The following is a 21,068-nucleotide window of genomic DNA, read 5'->3' on the forward strand; positions in this document are numbered from 1 at the left end:
CCTGAAACGGAAATAACTTTAATTTGAAGTAAAATGTTATTTCAGGGTCTTCCGTACAAGAAAATATTACAAGTTTTGGACAGAGCTTGTTTTAATTTTCCATTTCTGTTATTCAACAATAAAAATATTTGACGTCGCTAACTGTGAGCAAACCCCCAAATGACGTTTGTATGAACGCCGCCATCTTGAAATAGACGTCGCGTCATTTTACAATTCAAGTCTATGGGGAAAAACATAAAATCTTGATTTTTAACTTCATTTTACATTTTTTCAAAAAAATGAAAAAGGTGCCTAGAGATATTAACCGTCTGGTATTAACGATGTCATTTTTGACAATTTTATATACAGTATAAATAAATTATCGGAGGTCCAAAATTAGGTGGGACAGACTATAGTTCATGAACTTGCTTTATGTTCCTTACAACCTGTTTTGAAGTTCAATACCTTCATTGGTTTTAGAGATTTTTTAAAAGAAATCCACAAATACTTTCTAAGTACACAGGGGTAATGATTTTTTCAGACTAACAGGCAAAGTTACAAAATGTATAAGACTTGGTGTGTAAACTTACATTATGATCTCCAATATTTGGGTGAAATTTCATTCAAATGCATGACTATGTTTCCGAAATATTGGAAGAAATGTTAATTTTGGGAAATTTTCCAAGCTAAAAGGGGCAGATAATTTTGTCAAAATAAATGTTAGTTACTAGACCAGTTCCCTCAAGTATATTGTTTCAACATGATATCTATTACTGGTTTCCTAGTGGGACAGGACAGGGATGGATGGGACAAAAAGATTCCTACATGTATAAAGTTGGTGGGGGTATAAAATGTACTTTGTTACTGCAATAAACAATCATACAGATCCAGTCATGTCAGTATGTATCCATACAGAACTTTTGAGAATCTATACTGTCCAAAAATTGCAAAACGGAAGCAAAATAGCAAAAATAAATATATTGCACTGTAAATATTCAAAGAAAATAAATATAACTATGCCACTTGCATTTTAATATTACTAATCATGTGCTTACACTTAACACAGATTAGCTTATATTAGAAAGGGAAAAAGGTTTATCTAAACTTGAAATTGGATCAGACGGGAGTATTTCTTCCTAACTTATTTTCTCCCTGAAAGTGTTACTAATAGGGTACATTGATGTTTCTCAACTGATCACATCAATACACAATTTTCATAAGGTTCTAAACATGGTATTAGACAATATTGCATGCAGTTAAATGGCTGTATTTTCATGACCCCTTTTTGCTAACTATAAACCTAACACAGTTGCTAGACAGGTTTCTTGTCTTTGGTGATCACAATACTTTTTTACTACATTTCATCAAAACTTCTTACCTTTTCTGAACATGATCAATTCTGTTGGTCAGCAAATGTGCCACAGGTATTGTATGTTGCTGACAGGTGCAGCTCTTCTGATTAACAAAATCAAATGAACCCAACCTTCCTTTACATTTCAAACAGAGTAATTTCCCTTTGATCCAACTGGCCTGAAATAGTAAAATATTGGTTGTTGTAAATTGTACTGGTTAGGGTCAACATAATTATTATTACAGTTGAAACTCAGTAACTCAAATTATATGGGATCGAGCATTTCACTTCAAAATACATGTAACAGAAATTTAACTTAAAATAAACAAACAAATTCGATGAATTGGTATCCCCCACCTAAAGGGTCTGTGGTGAGGAACGGCAAAAAAATATATCCAGCAAAAAGTTAAGAATGTTACAAAGAAGCAAATAATTTCATTAGTCAAAATCAAATTAACAGTAAATGAATGGTTTCTTTTTTTTTTTTTTGGGGGGGGGGGGGGGGGGGGGGAGAGTACAAAACTTTAAATATTGATTATAGATATTGATGAAATGCATGATCGTGGTGGTGAGCATGGCTGGGTGGTGGAGGAGTGAGATGAGAGAATGGTACAACTTTGCATGTTGATAAATATTCATGGGAGGGGGAGGGGGAGGGGGTGTGTGACCAAGGCAAGCAGGTGTGGGTACACAACTTCACATGTTTATAATAAATGTTCATGGAAAAGAATGAAAGAAATTTAATGAAATTCTTCCAATTGGTTGGTTTGTTATGTACAAATCTGTGGATTTTTAAACAATTAAAGGGCAATAACTGTATGGAAAATTGACCAATAAAAAAAGAAAATGACGGGCATCATCAAAGTATGTTGGTTTATACTTATTTTATGTTTCATGAAAATCTACATACCCGGTACTTGTTACTGAGAAATGGCTGCAGACGTGTACTTTTCATTAAATCAAGGGCAATAACTCTAAGGGAAATTGACCAATAAAAACAAGAACTTGACGGGCATCATTGCAGTATGTTGGCTCATGTTTATTTCAAGTTTGATGAAATTCTACCTGCTATTTACTGAGAAATGACTGCGGACGGACATTTTTGTGCATTTTTCATTAAATTAAAGGCAGTAACTCTAAGGGAAATTGACCAATCGAAAACAAGAGATCACAGAGTGATCTTGGCGCCCACCAATGTGCCATTTTTGAGTGTTCCAAATTTCAAGACTTACTGACTAGCTCAAGGTCAAATTTCATTTCCGTACACAACACAAATCTATGCAAGTGGTCCAAATTTGAAGGCTGTAGCTTGAGAAATGTAAAAGTAGGTCACTAGGTCAAAATCAAGGTCAAATTTTACTTCGGAATACAAAACTATGCATGTGGTCCAAATTTGAAGCCTGTACCTTCAAAAATGTGAAAGTAGGTCACTAGGTCAATGTAAAGGTCAAAGTTTGTTTCGGTACACAAAACTATGCATGTGGTCCAAATCTGAAGGCTGTAGCTTGAGAAATGTAAAAGTAGGTCACTAGGTCAAAATCAAGGTCAAATTTTATTTCGGAATACAAAACTATGCATGTGGTCCAAATTTGAAGCCTGTACCTTAAAAATGTGAAAGTAGGTCACTAGGTCAATGTAAAGGTCAAAGGGTCATTTCAGTACGCAAAACTATGCAAGTGGTCCAAATTTGAAGGCTGTAGCTTGAGAAATGTAAAAGTAGGTCACTAGGTCAAAATCAAGGTCAAATTTTATTTTCAGAATACAAAACTAATGCATGTGGTCCAAATTTGAAGCCTGTACCTTCAAAAATGTGAAAGTAGGTCACTAGTCAATGTAAAGGTCAAAGTTTTTTTCGGTACACAAAACTATGCATGTAGTCCAAATTTGAAGGCTGTAGTTTGAAAAATGTGAAAGTAGGTCACTAGGTCAAAATCAATGTCAAATTTCATTTTGAAACAGGAAACTATGCATAGGTCCAAATTTGATGCCTGTACTTCAAAAATGTGAAAGTAGGTCCACTAGGTCAAAATAAAGGTCAAAGTTTTTTCCAGTGCAACAAAATTATGCATGTGGTCCAAATTTGAAGGCTGTAGCTACAGAAATGTGAAAGTAGGTCACTAGGTCAAAATCAAGGTCAACTCATGTCAAGGTTCATCTTGCCACTCAAAAAATATACATGTGGTCCAAGTTTGAATGTTGTAGTTACTGACAAGAACATTTTAAAAGCTTTTCCCTATATAATCTATATGAACCATGTGACCCCCGGGGCGGGGCCATATTTAACCCTAGGAGATAATTTGAACAAACTTGGTAGAGAACCACTAGATGATGCTACATTACAAGTATCAAAAGCCCTAGGCTTTGTGGTTTGGACAATAAGATTTTCAAGTTTTTCCCTATATAAGTCTATGTAAACCATATGACCCCCAGGGCGGGGCCATATTTGACCCTAGGGGTATAATTTGAACAATCTTAGTTGAAGACCACTAGATATGTCACATACAAAATATCAAAGCCCTAGGCCCTGTGGTTTTGGACAAGAGGTTATTCAAAGTTTTTCCCTATATAAGTCTATATAAACCATGTGACCCCCCAGGGCGGGGCCATATTTGACCCCAGAGAAATAATTTGAATCATCTTGGTAGAGGACCACTAGATGATGCTTCATACCAAATTTCAAAGCCCTAGGCTCTGTGGTTTTGGACAAGAAGGTTTTCAAAGTTTTTCCCTATATAAATCTATATAAATTATAGAAATAAACAAAGGGCCATAACTCACTCATAAATTGTTGAACCAGTCTGATTTTCAGGGGGACACAACTAGGGTACCAATACATCATTCTGACAAAGTTTGGTCAAAATCCCCCCAGTAGTTTCTGAGGAGATGCGATAACGAGAAATTGTTAACGGACGGACGGACGGACGGACGGACGGACGGAATGACGGACGGACGGACCACGGACGCAGAGTGATTTTAATAGCCCACCATCATCATGATGGTGGGCTAAAAAACTTGAAGGGCATCATCGCAGTATCTTGGTTCATGTCTATTTCATGTTTGATGAAATTCTACCTGCTAGTTACTGAGAAATGGCTGCCGACGGACATTTTTTATTAAATCAAGGGCAACAACTCTAAGGGAAATTGACCAATCCAAAAAAAAAACTTGACAGGCATCATCGCAGTATGTTGGTTCATTTTTATTTCGAGTTTCATGAAATTCTACCAGGTAGTTACTGAGAAATGGCTGCGGACGGACTGACGGACGGACAACGCCATTTTTAATACCCCCCTCCTGATTTCATTGGCGGGGGATTATATTTTGTGCACATGTTTGTCAGGAGAAGAATTGAAAATTAATTCAATATAGTCAGAATTTTGAGATAAGCCAGCTCGAAATGTCAAGTTTCAACTGTGTATTTAAAATACAGTCTAACCTGTGTGTACATAGTGGTCATCAAAGGTACTGACAAAAAGTGACTACTACAGACATGTATCCACTAATGCGGGTTAAACTGTAACATTTATGAGCAATGTCAATAAAGTTAACCTTTACCCTGCTTCTATAATGGACTGGTCCATCTTTCAATTTGGACAGTACCATGCATTATTTGAAGGGGTGTTCACTGAAAATTTACTGACTGAATAGCATGAATGTGCAGGCTGATCTTGGTCTGCATTCGTCACAAAGGCAGATTCACTTGCCAGCAGCAGGCTAAAGGTTAATGTGCTGTAATAAAAATTCTAAAGTATGGCAGCAGCAGGCTTCTTTTTTACTGATGGTCAGTAGAGGATATCTGACTTCTGCACTTTTATTCAGTTAAAAATGGACAATTCTGCATTTTAAGGCAATGGACCTTTAATGTCAACCAGGAATTTCTGTTTGATTATGTATGCTTCAGCATTCTCTGCAGCCTCTGGAACAGAAAGCCATGGTCTTGTATCAGCTACACAGGCATCCAAAATCGACATAACAACAAAGAAAATTAACTTTGTAACAATTCTGAAATATCTTATTTGCTATTTCAGATCTGAACTCATTTCTGTGCTGTCACCTACAGTACTCTCAGATATACTGTAAATGTAAAAAAATCTGACGACAGTTAATATTATTAGAATCTGCTACTTTCATCTCACACCTAGTCCGTCAAAGAATTTGTGCTAATAATCACAATTTGTTTTCTTTCATTATGTATAATGCAATTCACTTGACATCATCAGCTATTTGAATTAATACTGTTGGACATTTTACTATAGTTACGTGAGGCAGTCTTACTATGTGTTTCTAAAGCACACGTTGTCAAGAGATGAAAGCGAGGTCAAGAGCTACAACTGTGTGAAAGAGACTGATATTACAATCATATATTCATAAAATACCTGTTCAAATGATTGAACAATCCATTCTGGACATGTATCCACATCTAAGTACAAAACACTTGACTGGCTGCTATTCACATCACAACCTACAACAAGAACCAGACGGCCAAAGTGGCCCTAAGTCCATCATATGAAATTGAAATTATTGAATCTGACAGCTAAAGTTGCACTAAGTCCCTCACATGAATTTAACTATTTGATCTTGAATACACACATCACACACTGAATCAAAAATGGTTATAACTGTGTTTAGTGGAAAAAAACAACATAAAATAGGTTAAGTGCCTCCATTTGAACAAATTTGAGAGGTCCTCACAAGGACGTTATGTACCAAATCCAGAAAAAGTAATTTAAAGTTTTTTATTTTTGCTGGTGTCCCTTTAAAGGGGCCAGGTGTCCCTGTTTGAACAAAATAACAAGGAGCTGCGTTTAATAAACGCTTGATGCCCCTGGTGGCATCCTTGTCAATACAAAGCAACCTAAGTCCAAAACGAGGTCAAGTTCAAGGTCAAACTGAGGTCAGGTGATGTCTGAAGATGAGGAATGGTCACAGGTTACATCTGCATTAGTATCAAGTCATTCTAGTAAGGGGTATTGATGCTAGACGAAAAATGTCCCATTTGGTTAACCTCGGACGGACGGACAGGACAATCACTATATGCCTCCCGCATCAGTAGATGCCAGGGGTATAAAAAGAGAACCATACAATGATGCTACAGATCAAATTTGATGAAAATCCATCAAGTGCTTCATAAGCAGATTGAAGTTGTTTAAAGTTCTTTCTACTGTTACAATGTAGCTCTAGTTGCCCCAAAAAGGGGCCTCAGAGCACCTTTGAATCTTGTTAGAGAACCAATAGGTAATGCTACATACCACATAATGACATATCAAAAGCCTAGGCCTTGCAGATTCAGACTTAAGAAGCTTTTTAAAGATGTTCCTTATATAAGTCTATGCAAAACTTGGGACCCCCAGGGCGGTTTAGGAGGAGATGTTCTTTAAAGGGAAGTGTGGACTGATGGATGGACACCGACTGATGAGTGACCACAATAGCTCACCCCGAGCACTTTGTGCTAAAGTGAGCTAAAAACATGTTTCACAACTTTAAAACAGCTTGAAAGCATACAGAAACTGCCCCATATCATCTGGATGGACCCAAAACCATATATAGAAAATGTTCATGTAGAATACAATATTACTAAATATTTGATCTGTAGTCTTAAATTGTCTTTCAGAAACCAAGTTAATATTGTTTTTATGAAAAAAATGTTTAAACTTCACAATTTAAAGAAAAATTGCACTTGTTTCTCACGCTGGGGCCTCTTCACCAATTCTGAAAAAAAGCCCTGTGAATTGAAGAAATTTTTATTTAAAAATTAACATGAACAAAGAAGTACAGGTGTTTCCATAACCTTTTCCTCAAGATGGAAACTGAGTGCAAACAACCCTTTCAAACAAAAGCTGTCGGATGACAGCGCGCTCGACTATTCGAAGAATTGATTGAAGAATGGGGTCGAAATATTTCCATAGATTTTCAGACAAAAGAAAAAAATGGATTAAACAAAAAATGTTCCTGTATTTGTGGATTTCGATTAGTCTTGCACTAAATGGCAATGTGTGGCCATGATGGCAAATATGTTGTTATATGTTAGGCGAAATATTGACTTGTATGAAAAATTTAACTAATTTCCAAGTCCAAAAAGGGTCATAATTCAGTCAAAATAGTTAACAGAGTTATGTACACTTGCCTACAGATGGAAATCAAGTTGATATACAAGTGTTAAAAGTTTCAAAGCCACAGTTCAAATAGTTTTGACAAAAATTTCAAAGTCCAAAAAAGGACAAAATTCAGCCAAAATAGTTGTCAGAGTTATGTACTCTTGCCTACAGATGGAAATCATAATGATAAACAAGTGTTTAAAGTTTAAAAGCCATATGTCAAATAGTCTTGACAAAACATGGACATATACAAAAACAGAACCAATTTCCAAGTTCAAAAAGGGCCATAATTCAGCCAAAAAGGATGACAGAGTTATGTACTGCCTATTGATAGAGACTATAATACTGAACAAGATACAAAATTTTCAAAGCCATATGTCAAACACTTTACACAAAATATAAACTGGTGCGGAAAACTTAACCAAGATTTCTAAGTCAGAAGGGGCCATAATTCAGCCAAAATGCTTGATGGAGTTATTATGTACTCTTGCTTACAACTGGACATGGTGATGGTAATCAAGTGTTGAAAGTTTCAAAGCTTTATCTCAAAAGACTTTGTAAAAATGTAGACTGGTACAAAAAACTTAACCAAGATTTCTAAGTCAAAAAGGGGCAATAATTCAACCAAAATACTCGATGGAGTTATGTACTCTGGCCTACAACTGGACATGGTGATGGTAAACAAGTGTTGAAAGTTTCAAAGCTTTATCTCAAAAAACTTTGTCAAAATATGAACTGGTACGAAAAACTTAACCAAGATTTCTAAGTGAAAATGGGCTATAATTCAGTCAAAATGCTTGACAGAGCTATGTACTCTTGCCTATAACTGGACATGGTGATGGTAAACAAGTGTTGAAAGTTTCAAAGCTTTATCTCAAAAGACTTTATCAAAATGTGGACTGGTACGAAAAACTTAACCAGTGTGTGACGCCGACGCCGTGGTGAGTAGGATAGCTCTACTTATTCTTCTAATAGTCGAGCTAAAAAGGGGCAAATTTAAAGGGACAAATTCTAAACATCTGAAATATTTGAAAGAACTTACAAGCAAAGTCCTTGATAACAGAATTCTGCACCTCCAGATTCTGACGACATTTTCGACATCTGTATATTTCCATCGCAACCTTATGCTGTGGATATAATCAAGCTATTAATACCCATTATTAAAACTGACATAAAACTCAATCCTTCTGGGGTTTTTTTTCGGCCATTTTCATAGCCGTTATTAGGCCAAAAAGTATGTATTTTTCCCAAAATAAGTGCAAAAATTCCCAATCTATATTCTGAAAAAATTTCATCAAAATTGCACAAACATTGACCAAATTATGGTCAATTTTGTAATGGCAGTATGTTAAAGAGGTTGTACAATGTGAAACAAGTGTATGAGAAAGTACTTAAACATATCCTTACTATATCCTATGGGACTAAATATTTCCCAGTTTGGAACATTTATGCGTCAAAATTCCCAATGTTGGGGGTAGAGGCTATGTTCCCAAATCAGAAAGAAAAACTCCTGATCCCAAATGAAACTCCATTTGCACAACTGGACATGCTGAACGCAGTTCAACGAACAACTTGAAATGTTGAATGACATCCCAATAAAGTTTCATGATTCTAGTTCAAATACTTTTGTGATATATGTAACAAACCTTTGGGCCTTTAATGCTTGTTTTTGACATAGACAAAGGGGCTGAACTCTTGATTGGCTGAATGAAAGCATAAACAAAACTTGCAAGAGATGCACAATTTCAGATACTGTCAGATGTAGCATTACTCAATCAGCTTATCAGGATGGCTTGTTTTATGATTCTGATATTTTATAGTTAAGCCTGCCAAAAATTCTAAAGCTGTCCTAAATGTACCATTAGAAGGACTATGTCAAATGTTAAACTGTCTTTAAATTCTCACACTTGTACAACATATTTTAAAACTGGAGAATTTGGCGTTTTCTTGAAAATATAATAGTAGATCTATCTTGATGTAAAATTTTGGATAACTATACATTTTATTTTTTTATGACAAGTAAACATTTAGGGGCATGGGGAAGGCAAGGACGAGAATGTAACAATTTTCTATTGCCTTACGGTTAATTAGGCCAATGTATACATGTCCATATCTGTTGCTTGTTATGTTAACCAACTCAGTCAGTTTGACAAGAAAATAAATTAGTCTAGCTTTAACCCTCTTTTTAAACTTTGAGTGTCTAGCCATCCGCTATCCGGACGCCTAGCCTGCGTTCTAGCCATCTGGTTATTGGACGGGTAACTGGACGGCTAGCATATCTCCTGGGGATTTTCTAGTTGTCTGGTAATCAATTTCTTAATGAATGAGTAATGATTTTATTCCTTTTTACCAGCTATTTACTTAAAATGAATGAGATCTCGTTTTACAGGTGTATGAAACAGACAGCAGAAGGATAAAGTTTTGTGTCGTGACAAACTTTCTATCAGATCATTTGTAAAATTGTTTATAATGAATTAGGGTTGGATATTGTTAAGGATGAAGCGATCCGATACCGATACTAGCGATACCAACGAAACGATACGGTATTTTTAATGATACTGATACCAATACCATGCTTTGTAGTACATCACATACGCAATGATTTGGTTAGTATTAAATACACCTATGTAAGTAGTTACATGTATGCAGGAAAATTTGCTGTGATGAATAAACATTTTAAGTCTGTTAATGGAATGTTGTATTAGATTATCAAAGAGTAAAAAATAAACATATCTTACAAACTAGTGTGCCAGAATGTCACAATATACGCCCATCACAGCAAATTTCTTTACACTAGCACCTGTATTTGCAGATGGAATTTTAATTTTGTGGTTGTTTACAATGATTTTTTAGTAATTATTGTAATTCTTTTGTTTTCTATGTCCACAAAAAACTCCTTACCAGGTAGAGATACCTTAAAATACATCTAAAATTTGAAAGTAACATCTATGTTGTACCACAGAAAAGTGGTCTTGGTTTTTCCCTACAGTCAATTATAAACAAGAGGACCATGATGGTCCTGAATCGCTCACCTTTCCCACATGACCCGGTTTTGAGTATGACGTCATTATTTGACATAGTGACCTAGTTTTTGAGCTCATGTGACCCAGTTTTGAACTTGACCTAGATATTATCACGATAAAAATTCTGACCAATTTTCATAAAGATCCATTGAAAAATATGGTCTCTACAGAGGTCACAAGGTTTTCCTATTATTTGACCTATTGACCTAGTTTTCGAAGGTACGTGACCCTGTTTTGAACTTTACCTAGATATCATCAAGGTGAACATTCTCACTAATTTTCATGAAGATCTCATGAAAAATATGGCCTCTAGAGAGGTCACAAGGTTTTTCTATTTTTAAACCTACTGGCCTAGTTTTTGACCGCATGTGACCCAGTTTCAAAACTGACCTAGATATCATCAAGGTGAACATTCAGATCAATTTTCATGAAGATCCATTGAAAAATATGGCCTCTAGAGAGGTCAAAAGATTTTAATAATTTTAGACCTACTGACCTAGTTTTTGACCGCAGTTGACCCAGTTTCAAACTTGACCTAGATATCATCAAGATGAACATTCAGACCAACTTTCATACAGATCCCATGAAAAGTATGGCCTCTAGAGAGGTCACAAGGTTTTTTTTATTATTTGACCTACTGACCTAGTTTTTTAAGGCACATGACCCAGTTTCAAACTTGACCTAGATATCATCAAGGTGAACATTCTGACCAATTTTAATGGAAATCCATTCACAAGTATGGCCTCTAGAGAGGTCACAAGGTTTTTCTATTTTTAGACCTGCTGACCTAGTTTTTGTCTGCACATGACCCTGTTTCGAACTTGACCTAGATATCATCAAGACGAACATTCAGACCAATTTTCATACAGATCCCATGAAAAATATGGTCTTTAGAGAGGTCACAAGGTTTTTCTATTATTTGACCTACTGACCTAGTGTTTGATGGCACGTGATCCACTTTCGAACTTGACCTAGATATCATCAAGATGAACATTCAGACCAACTTTCATACAGATCCCATGAAAAATATGGCCTCTAGAGAGGTCACAAGGTTATTCTATTACTTGACCTACTGACCTAGTTTTTGAAGACACGTGACCCACTTTCGAACTTGACCTAGATATCATCAAGGTGAACATTCTGACCAATTTTCATGAAGATCTCATGAAATATATGGTCTCTAGAGAGGTCACAAGGTTTTTCTATTTTTAGACCTACTGACCTAGTTTTTGACCGCACGTGACCCAGTTTCAAACTTGACCTAGATATCATCAAGATGAACATTCAGACCAACTTTCATACAGATCCCATGAAAAATATGGCCTATAGAGAGGTCAGAAGGTTTTTCTATTATTTGACCTACTGACCCAGTTTTTGACGGCACGTGACCCAGTTTCGAACTTGACCTAGATATCATCAAGGTGAACATTCTGACCAATTTTCATGAAGATCTTGTGAAATATATGGCCTCTAGAGAGGTCACAAGGTTTTTCTATTTTTAGACCTACTGACCTAGTTTTTGATGGCACGTGACCCAGGTTCGAAGTTGACCTAGATATCATCAAGATGAACATTCAGACCAACTTTCATACAGATCCCTTGAAAAATATGGCCTTTAGAGAGGTCACAAGGTTTTTCTATTTTTTGACCTACTGACCTAGTTTTTGATGGCATGTGACCCAGTTTCGAACTTGACCTAGATATCATCAAGGTGAACGTTCTGATTAATTTTCATGAAGATCTTGTGAAATATATGGCCTCTAGAGAGGTCACAAGGTTTTTCTATTTTTAGACCTACTGACCTAGTTTTTGATGGCACGTGACCCAGTTTCGAACTTGATCTAGATATCATCAAGGTGAACATTCTGACCAATTTTCATGAAGATCTTGTGAAATATATGGCCTCTAGAGTGGTCACAAGCAAAAGTTTACGGACGGACGGACGCACGGACGACGGACACCGCGCGATCACAAAAGCTCACCTTGTCACTTTGTGACAGGTGAGCTAAAAAGTTACAATGTAAGTTATTTATAGTAACAAATTAGGGAAGTTAATCTTAAAAAAAAAAAAAAAAATTCAAGTCCACACAAAAATCCTTACCAGGTAGAGATAGGTCAAAATACACCTCAAAATTGGATGTAACATGCATGTTGTACTACAGAAAAGTGGTCTCAATTTTTCTCTATGACTAGTACTGAAAAAGTTACACTATAAGCTATTCATAGTAACAACAAAGGGAAGTAATTCTAATAGACCTGCGCATGACACTCCGTTTCATGATGGTGTACGATTGTGCCAAGTTACATCAAAATCCCTCCATGCATGAAGAAGAAATGCTCCGGACAAAGTCATTCTTGTATCTGACCTTTGGCCTCTAAGTGTGACCTTGACCTTAGACCTAGGGACCTGGTTCTTGCGCATGACACTCCATCTCGTGGTGGTGAACATTTGTGCCAAGTTATATCAAAATTCCTCCATGCATGAAGAAGAAATGCTCCGGACAAAGTTTTCATCTTGTATCCTTTGACCTCTAAGTGTGACCTTGACCTTAGACCTACGGACCTGGTTCTTGCGCAGGACACTACGTCTCATGATGGTGAACAATTGTGCCAAGTTTCATCAAAACCCCTCCATGCATGAAGAAGATATGCTCCGGACAAAATCATTCTTGAATTTGATCTTTGACCTCTAAGTGTGACTTTGACCTTAGACCTAGGAATCTGGTTCTTGGGCATGACACTCCGTCTCATGATGGTGAACAATTGTGCAAATTTCATCAAAATCCCTCCATGCATGCTCCGGACAAAGTCTGTGGACGCCGCCTGCCCGCCAGAGGCATTCCCATAATAAGTCCCATTTTTCAAACGGGCGTATAAAAACTAGAGTAGATACCTCGCTCACTATGCAATTTAAATCTATGAATACACTCATTGTAGTAATGCTTTTAAAGCTCAGCACTGACTAGAATTGTTAAACTGAACACTTATTAGCTTTCAAATTACCCCTCTAACAAGTCAGACTCATTGTCACTCTGACATGATAATCTTTGACCAGGTTGACTAGTAATATCTATTAAAGTGCAACACTTTTGCTACACATTTTTAATTGAACAATAACCTTCAAAACACTTGAAGCAACCAACATTCCAACAATAACATATTTCTAATGGTTCACAAAAACCAATTACTTGTTTACATAGGTTACAGCTTAGTCTCGTAACTTTTTATTTAAAACATTTTTTTCATTTGAGTTAATAGAATATGACAAAGAAAAATAGTGTCATATATTTTGGAATTAAGTATTGGTTTACGTACTTTAAAACAACGGGAAAAGAAGTTTTTCAAGTAATATTTAGCATCAGGGATCATCCTACAAGGCGATTTGAGCGATATCGTCACTGTAAAGTCGGTCACTTCGCCTAATTATCGCATAGTGCAGCAATTTTCCTTTGATCTTTGCAGCATGTTATACATAGTAACACACATTATTACTACAAAACTGTGCTGATATCTTACAACACTGTTGCGATATATATCAACACGGAAATCTCTATGGAGTTTCATAAGAAAACAAGAGCTGTCTCCGTAGGATGACACATGCCCCCGATGGCACTTTGAATGAATAGTTATGGCCAATGTTAGAGTTTAGGACCTTTGACCTACGGAGCTGGGTCTTGCGCGCTACACATCGTCTTACTGTGTCACACATTCATGCATAGTTATTTTAAAATCCATGCATGAATGACAAAGATAAGGACCGGACATGCCCATCAATGCACTATCATGAAAAATGATCTTTAACGTCTAAGTGTGACCTTGACCTTTGAGCTACGGACATGGGTCTTGCGCACTGCACGTCGTCTTACTGTGGTACACATTCATGCCAAGTTATTTGAAAATCCATCCATCGATGACAAAGATATAGACCAGACACGCCCATCAATGCACTATCCTTTAACGTCTAAGTGTGACCTTGACCTTTGAGCTACGGACCTGGGTCTTGCGCACTGCACGTCGTCTTACTGTGGTACACATTCATGCCAAGTTATTTGAAAATCCATCCATCGATGACAAAGATATGGACCAGACACGCCCATCAATGCACTATCCTTTAACGTCTAAGTGTGACCTTGACCTTTGAGCTACGGACCTGGGTCTTGCGTTCTGCACGTCGTCTTACTGTGGTACACATTCATGCCAAGTTATTTGAAAATCCATCCATCGATGACAAAGATATGGACCGGACACGCCCATCAATGCACTATCCTTTAACGTCTAAGTGTGACCTTGACCTTTGAGCTACGGACCTGGGTCTTGTGCACTGCACGTCGTCTTACTGTGGTACACATTCATGCCAAGTTATTTGAAAATCCATCCATCGATGACAAAGATATGGACCGGACACGAAAATTGCGGACAGACCGACAGACTGACAGACCGACAGACAGACAGACGGTTCAAAAACTATATGCCTCCCTTCGGGGGCATAAAAAGTGTTCCGATATATATCAGCACAGTAAAACTGTTCCGATATATATCGGAACACTTTTTCTCTATTGAGGCCCTATCAAGGGAGTATAATTTTTTCCTTTCAAAGAAAAGATGATTTTAGCTCCAATTTACAGTTCACAGAGAAAGAATTGTCACAAACACCTACATTTATAAAGTAAAAGAATAAATAAACTAGAATATTTCAAAAACTTGATAGTTATTGCCAAATTCAGAAATACATGAAATATATGAAATTCTGAGATTTCTCAAATGTTTCTTTTTCTTTGATTTTTTTAACAAACAAAACAACAAGTTTTACAATATGTCTGGCCAATGAAATGCAAAGATTTAAAACCAATGCAGAAATTTGTTGGGTACTTTTATCTGGGGAACACATTTTCTAAAACAGAAGTTTTAGTGTTTCAGTCAGCGAGGCGCAGAAAGGGAATCACAATAGTAAAAATAATAATAAACAAATTTAAATGAAAATGATATATAAATTTTAATGATAAACTATGCGATAAAACAGTTATAATATGTAGTGCTCGTGTGTTACCAGGATATATCAGAGCTAGGGGTACATCTCGTTATTTCTCTCTTCACATATCTGTCTCGGCCTACCGGCCTCGACGATATGTGCAGAGAAAAATACCCTCGATGTACCCCTAGCTCTGATATATCCTGGTAACACACTCTCACACATACTATAACTATTATTTATCGCCTCCGAGCAAAATCCGTATCGCCGAGTTTTTCAGAGTGTTGTAATCTGTTAACTTGAAGTTGTAAAACTTGATGCATATTCTAGATTAAATTACCGATAAATCCATGGTCAACCTCGCCTACTCACATGTCAAACTTCAGCCAATTGTAGCGTTAGTATCCCACTGTAGTTAATCAATAATATTGTAAGACGCCGCCATTTTGAAAATTTTCAATTGGCGGTAAAATGCCGATAAACATAGAGCGCATGATCTTATGCATCAATTGTATATTATTTCTTGCTTTTATTAAAAATTACTTCGAAAACTATTTCAAATATGGCCAATTTCTGTAAATGAATTGCCCAGGCACTGGATAAAAAACGATTCCGCGGACGTCTGAACTGACATACAAAATATTGTAAAAAGATCGCCAATTTCTACATGTAAGTTTGGTACTATTTTCGAAAACATTATTAAATAAATCAATTAAATGTATAAATCTGAACAAGTTGATGCAAGAAATGGGCATTATTAAAGCACGAGAATAGAAACATGAATGAAAATTTTCACGGCGTGCACCTGATAAATATATGAGTTTCGGATGTGTAAATTTCGGATAAAATTTAAAGGCGATTTTTTCATAGCTTAGTTTGTACTTTATTTAGAAATAATTCATGAAAATAATAATGCAATATTCAATAATGATATTTCCTTAAATAATTACTGTTCATAAGTTATAGCAAGACCCATAGAAAGTGGATATATAGGCGGGAAACTGAATACTATACTGATTCTTCTCTTTAATTTCTCGATTTCTCCCTAAATTCTGTGAAGAAGAAGTCACTTCTCCCTAAAATTTTGACCTAGGATGATCCCTGAGCATACAAAACTATTCGCAAGGTTAGCTCTCCATGCTAATTCAAGGGAGGTTACTGGAAGTGGTGTCACAGTAAACAATGTCGATCGCGTTATTATGATATTTGCTTAAATTTCTGCTTTATTTTGTCGCAGATTTGGTAAGTGTTTTTACTTTTATGGATATATCGAAATCAGAACGGGTTCTTTTACGGAATGGTATATACCGGTACTTTTCGAAGTGGTTATTCGGTATTGTACCAATACCGGGAACCGGTGTCCAACCCTAATAATGATTAATGGTAATTTTTTTAATAATATCTTCTACATGGTGAAGAAATGAATTTATGATTGCAGGGTTCTGCCGAGGATCAAAAATGGTGGGGACACATATCCCCTTGGTATAAACAAGAGGACCATGATGGTCCTGAATCGCTCACCTCTTCCCACATGACCCAGTTTTGAGTATGACGTCGTTTTTTCTATTATTTGACATAGTGACCTAGTTTTGGAGCTCATGTGACCCAGTTTTGAACTTGACCTAGATATTATCAAGATAAAAATGCTGACCAATTTTCATGAAGATCCATTGAAAAATATGGTCTCTAGAGAGGTCACCAGGTTTTTCTATTATTTGACCTATTGACCTAGTTTTCGAAGGTACATGACCCTGTTTTGAACTTTATCTAGATATCATCAAGGTGAACATTCTCACTAATTTTCATGAAGATCTCATGAAAAATATGGCCTCTAGAGAGGTCACAAGGTTTTTCTATTTTTAGACCTACTGACCTAGTTTTTGATGGCACGTGACCCAGTTTCGAACTTGACCTGGATATCATCAAGGTGAACATTCTGACCAATTTTCATGAAGATCTTGTGAAATATATGGCCTCTAGAGAGGTCACAAGGTTTTTCTATTTTTATACCTACCGGCCTAGTTTTTGACTGCACGTGACCCAGTTTCTAAATTGACCTAGATATCATCAAGGTGAACATTCAGATATGGCCTCTAGAGAGGTCAAAAGATTTTATAATTTTAGACCTACTGACCTAGTTTTTGACCGCAGTTGACCCAATTTCAAACTTGACCTAGATATCATCAAGATGAACATTCAGACCAACTTTCATACAGATCCCATGAAAAGTATGGCCTCTAGAGAGGTCACAAGGTTTTTTTATTATCTGACCTACTGACCTAGTTTTTTAAGGCACGTGACCCATTTCAAACTTGACCTAGATATCATCAAGGTGAACATTCTGACCAATTTTCATGAAGATCCATTCAAGGGTATGGCCTCTAGAGAGGTCACAAGGTTTTTCTATTTCAAGACCTACTGACCTAGTTTTTGATCGCAGTTGACCCAGGTTCAAACCTGACCTATATATCATCAAGATCAACATTCAGACCGACTTTCATACAGATCCCATGAAAAATATGGCCTCTAGAGAGGTTACAAGGTTTTTTCATTATTTGACCTACTGACCTACTTTTTGTGGGCACGTAACCCACTTTCAAACTTGACCTACATATCATCAAGATGAACATTCTGACCAATTTTTATGGAGATCCATTCACAAGTATGGCCTCTAGAGAGGTCACAAGGTTTTTCTATTTTTAGACCTACTGACCTAGTTTTTGACCGCACATGACCCTGTTTCGAACTTGACCTAGATATCATCAAGATGAACATTCAGACCAACTTTCATACAGATCCCATGAAAAATATGGCCTTTAGAGAGGTCATAAGGTTTTTCTATTATTTGACCTACTGACCTAGTTTTAGAAGGCACGTAAACCACTTTCGAACCTGACCTATATATCATCAAGATGAAAATTCAGACCAACTTTCATATAGATCCCATGAAAAATGAAAGAGGTCACAAGGTTTTTCTATTATTTGACCTACTGACCTAGTTTTTGAAGGCACGTGACCCACTTTTGAACTTGAACTAGATATCATCAAGGTGAACACTCTGACCAATTTTCATGAAGATCTCATGAAATATATGGCCTCTAGAGTGGTCACAAGGTTTTTCTATTTTTAGACCTACTGACCTAGTTTTTGAACGCACATGACCCAGTTTCGATACTGACCTAGATATCATCAAGATGAACATTCAGACCAACTTTCATACAGATCCCATAAAAAATATGGCCTTTAGAGAGGTCACAAGGTTTTTCTATTATTTGACCTACTGACCTAGTTTTTGAAGGCACGTGACCCAGTTTCAAACTTGACCTAGATATCATCAAGGTGAACATTCTGACCAATTTTCATGAAGATCTTGTGAAATATATGGCCTCTAGAGAGGTCACAAGGTTTTTCTATTTTTAGACCTACTGACCTAGTTTTTGATGGCACGTGACCCAGTTTCGAACTTGACCTAGATATCATCAAGGTGAACATTCTGACCAATTTTCATGAAGATCTTGTGAAATATATGGCCTCTAGAGAGGTCACAAGGTTTTTCTATTTTTAGACCTACTGACCTAGTTTTTGAAGGGACGTGACCCAGTTTCGAGCTTGACCTAGATATCATCAGGATGAACATTCTGACCAACTTTCATAAAGATCCCACAAAAAATGTGACCTCTAGAGTGGCCACAAGCAAATGTTTACGGACGCATGGACGCACATAGTACGCACGGACGGACGACGGACACCGCACGATCACAAAAGCTCACCTTGTCACTTTGTGACAGGTGAGCTAAAAATGTGGGGATATTTTCAAAATCTTTGGGACAACAACTTTTGACATTGAAATATCATTGAAATTAGACAGTAACATTACTGAAATTGTTCAGTCTTTATTGTAGTCCAACCATTGATACATTTTTAATCAACTTTCCTGAAATTTGGTGTCACTTTCCTCCCTGGCGTCATCCGAATTTTCTGCACCCTTTGTGGTTTAATTCTGAGACGCATTTTCAGTTTTGGAGACAATTAGTGTCAAATAGTGCAGTTAATAAACAGACACAATTTCAATTTCACCTGCCAAGATAGTGGCTGGAGAATGGTAAACAACATCAGGTTTGTGTGGTCTATCAGGCTTTTTATGAAGCGACATGCAGTACCAGGCCATTAATAATTAGACTGAATGTTTTTCTTGTTTACAGATACAGAAACGTAGCTTAAAATTGTTCATTGTTGGTCAAAAAGACGTTTTTGCGGGAAATTCTTCTATTTGGATACGGAAGAAAAAATGAACAATTCGTACTCAGTTCCGATCGTCCCGTACGCACATTCGTCCCCAAAATTTTCTTAACACGACAACTGACGCTTCTAGACCAATTTTTGTGCGACATTCATTATTTTTGAGATTTTGTGATATCGCTTCCTCGGCAGAACCTTGTGATTGGAAGTCTGAGAAATCAACAGTAGTCGTTTGAAAACTGGACCTGATTCGGTTCATTATGTGCCGGCCTTATCGCCAGTGTAATACTTTAAAAAGCGTTTGTTGATAAACATAATTTGATCACGCTAATCTGAAACACTGCAAGATTTTGTTTGCATAGAATTAGATGTATTGCTGTATCAAGTAAATAGCAGGTAAAATTATCTTAAATCAATACTTACTCATTCAGAGATTAATTACTGGACGACTAGAAAATCCCGAGGATCTGCTAGCCGTTGGTAGGATTCCAGTTACCGGATGGCTAGACACTTCCTTTAAACTTTATAGCACAGACAAACACCTCAACTTCACTCTCAAATCAGGGGATACGTAAAGTATAAATATAAGAGAGAGTTGTTGGCAGTATACAGAGAAATCGACTCTGAGATATATCCGGAAAACAAATATCCGAAAACTATTCCTTTGCTAAAGATCAATTTATGTGTATGAAACTAACATTTCAGAACTCTCTCTCTTAATCTAAAACACTAAGAAACAAATAATATTCTTGTGTTAGAAAAAAATAATATCAATGGAGAAAATAAACCTCCGATTCTTCTTGTTTCTTCGTTCCGTCAAAGCCTTCTAATGGCCGTGTTGTCTCTCCGGTATATACCGTACACGTTATACGTTTATCTTCTCTAGTATTTACTCTTATAGACTCATAGTATTTCGGTTGTTTGCATTTTATAAAAAGGCTTAAACAAATCTTTTGGATGCTTAAATGAAGTCATCAATTATAGCTGACAAGTTTTCCCGGTGTTCTTTGTAGAGATCCTCTGCTGCATTTACAAAAAAAAGTTCAGCGCTGAAGTCTCTAAAACCCATGTTAAGAATAACTCCTGCTTTAACCTTTCTCTATGAACTTCATATCGAGGGCCTAGAGCGAAACTGGTCTATCTGTATATAGAAATAGAAGCAGATAGACCAGTTTCGCTCTAAGCCCTCGATATATGGGACACTCGTCTATAAAGTGTATCACAGTCTCTGGTTCTCCACATCTGCTGAATGGCGTGTCTTCATTTCCTATTTTATTTTGGTATTCGTTAAGGCAATAACCACTCTGCTGCTGGGGCAATGTTTTCTGATTCTTCAATCCCTGGAAATTGATGCACTTAGGTTTAACTTCTTGCCTGAATTGATATAAATGTCGTCCATTCTCACTGATATC

The 21,068-nt window shown here is 36.6% G+C and overlaps 1 protein-coding gene across 1 annotated transcript in view; it reads right to left on the reverse strand.

The window, feature by feature from the left end:
• LOC123529898 (uncharacterized) overlaps window positions 1-20,509 on the reverse strand; it is a 34,907-nt gene extending 14,398 nt beyond the window's left edge. Inside the window, exons 1-4 of the mRNA XM_053521151.1 lie at window positions 20,445-20,509; window positions 8,468-8,552; window positions 5,707-5,792; window positions 1,358-1,509 (exon numbers count right to left, since the gene is read on the reverse strand). Of these exons, the coding sequence (XP_053377126.1) occupies window positions 1,358-1,509; window positions 5,707-5,792; window positions 8,468-8,540 (311 nt within the window). The 5' untranslated portion in view covers window positions 8,541-8,552; window positions 20,445-20,509. The remainder of the gene's footprint in view (window positions 1-1,357; window positions 1,510-5,706; window positions 5,793-8,467; window positions 8,553-20,444) is intronic.
• Between the last annotated feature and the right edge of the window lie 559 nt (window positions 20,510-21,068).

The sequence above is a fragment of the Mercenaria mercenaria genome, chromosome 13 (assembly GCF_021730395.1).
Source record: "Mercenaria mercenaria strain notata chromosome 13, MADL_Memer_1, whole genome shotgun sequence".
NCBI classification, from domain to species: Eukaryota; Metazoa; Mollusca; class Bivalvia; order Venerida; family Veneridae; genus Mercenaria; species Mercenaria mercenaria.